Consider the following 1,999-nt stretch of genomic DNA (forward strand, 5'->3'; position numbering starts at 1 on the left):
GGCCTCCACCGCAAACACCCTCCGCCACGCCCCTCGGAGCGGCGCCGGTGCAGACGTGCACGCTCCACGCCTACGTGCCGAAGTACGCCAGCCTCGGGGCGGGAGTACGCGTGCTGTGCGGAGTACTCAGAGCACCGCGTGGATACGAGGGAGGGAGGGGAGAAGTGAATGCAGTTGAGTCCGTGTCCTCTCCAGCGCTGGTTGGAATGGGGGGAGATATGGGGAGATACTCCGCTTCTAGAGCCCGCTGCTCCTGCTCACGAGAGATGGGGAGATACGGGGGGAGATATGGGGAGAGATTCCGCTTCTAGGGCTCCACGCCGGCCTCGTCCCGTCGTTGAGGAGGCGCGGGTTAAGCTCGAAGGCCCGCCTCGCGACGGCGGCGATGTCGAGCGGCGGCAGCGGCGGCGGAGGCTGCGACAGCCGGTAGCGCGGCACGCCCCGCGTCAGCGCCTCCACCAGAGCCTCGCTCTCTGTCGACGCAATCGCCCGTGCGACGTGCTCTGCGGCGGATGAGGCCGCGCCGTCCCCGCTCGCCGCCTCCCACCCCTCCCCCCCGCCCTCCCCCGCCTCCCACCCCTCCCCCCCGCCCTCCCCCGCCTCCCCCCCCTCCCCCCCGCCCTCACCGACCCCGCCGCCGCCCCGCCCGACCTCGAAGCCCAGCGTGTCGAAGCGGCGGAGGCGGTACGCCTCCTCCAGCCGCCACGCCCTCCTAGCCGCAGCAACCAGCCCGCCGCGCCTCACCCGCACCACGCGGAAGAGGTCCCCCGCCTGTGAACTAACCGCGTGGTTACTTGCTCACTAGTCACAAAGGACTTAGCCGCGGAAGAGAGGTCCCCCGCCCGCGACTCCACCTCCTCCGCCAGCAGACCCTCGAGGCCGGCGCGGCAGCGGAGGTGCACGCGCAGCCCCTCGAGGCGCGGGACGGCGCGCTTCAGAACCACTCCGCTCGGCTCCGCCTCCCGCGCCGCCCGCGCGCGCGCGCCCTGCAGATCGAAGCCTTCCGCGGCAGCGGCGTCGGCGGCGGCGGCGAGGGTGGCAGCGCCTCCGACCTTGTCGAGCGCCGCGAGGAGGTGCTTCCTCTCTCGCGCGCTCTCCGTGCGCTCCAGCAGCGCCAGCAGCGCCTCCTCCGCCGCCTCGCCGCCCCCTAGCTTGGGGAGGGCCGCGATGGCGTACCTGGTTGATGCACAGGGAGCGGCGTGAAGACTAGAGGCGTGAAGAGGCGCGAAGAGGCGCGAAGAGGCGCGAAGAGGCGTGGAGAGGCGTAAAGAAGCGTGGAGAGGCGCGAAGAGGCGCGAAGAGGCGCGAAGAGGCGTGGAGAGGCGTGGAGAGGCGTGGAGAGGCGTGAAGAGACGTGAATTAGCGTGGAGAGGCGCAGAGACGCCGCGGGAGGGAGCCAGGTGTCGCACGCCAGGGGGCGCAGGTCCGAGTGGGTGAGGAGGTGCGCGGGTGCGCGGTTGCGGTTGCGGTTGCGGTTGCGGTTGCGGTTGCGGTTGCGGTTGCGTGTGCGTGTGCGTGTGCGTGTGCGTGTGCGTGTGCGTGTGCGTGTGCGTGTGCGTGTGCGTGTGCGTGTGCGTGTGCGTGCGCGGGCGTGGAATGGGTGGGTGTGGGTGAGGGGGAGTGTGGGTGGGGTCGCATACCTCCGGATCCGCTCGGACGGGTCCTCGAGCAGCCGCTCCATCCACCCCGCAGCTCGCGCTCGCTCGTCCTCGCCTCGGCTCGACGCCTGGTCAGCGCTGCGGCGTCGGATCCCCCCCCCCCCTCTCTCCCCTCTGTCTCGTTCTCGCTTTTTCTGTGCGTGTGCGTGCGTGTGCGTGCGTGCGTGCGTGCGTGCGTGCGTGCGTGCGTGCGTGCGTGCGTGCGTGCGTGCGTGCGTGCGTGCGTGCGTGCGTGCGTGCGTGCGTGCGTGCGTGCGTGCGTGCGTGCGTGCGTGCGTGCGTGCGTGCGGGCGGGCGGGCGGGCGGGCGGGCGGGCGGGCGCGCGCGTCGCGCGCGCGCCC

At 72.4% G+C, this 1,999-nt stretch overlaps 1 protein-coding gene across 1 annotated transcript in view; it reads right to left on the reverse strand.

The window, feature by feature from the left end:
* The window catches only part of EMIHUDRAFT_457398 (hypothetical protein), a gene marked incomplete at its 5' end in the record, with an annotated part of 8,004 nt that overhangs the window by 1,238 nt on the left and 4,767 nt on the right, over positions 1-1,999 (reverse strand). Inside the window, 4 exons of the mRNA XM_005778540.1 lie at positions 631-771; positions 855-911; positions 1,053-1,176; positions 1,641-1,726. Of these exons, the coding sequence (XP_005778597.1) occupies positions 631-771; positions 855-911; positions 1,053-1,176; positions 1,641-1,726 (408 nt within the window). The remainder of the gene's footprint in view (positions 1-630; positions 772-854; positions 912-1,052; positions 1,177-1,640; positions 1,727-1,999) is intronic.

The sequence above is a fragment of the Emiliania huxleyi genome, assembly GCF_000372725.1.
Source record: "Emiliania huxleyi CCMP1516 unplaced genomic scaffold EMIHUscaffold_243, whole genome shotgun sequence".
NCBI lineage: Eukaryota > Haptophyta > Isochrysidales > Noelaerhabdaceae > Emiliania > Emiliania huxleyi.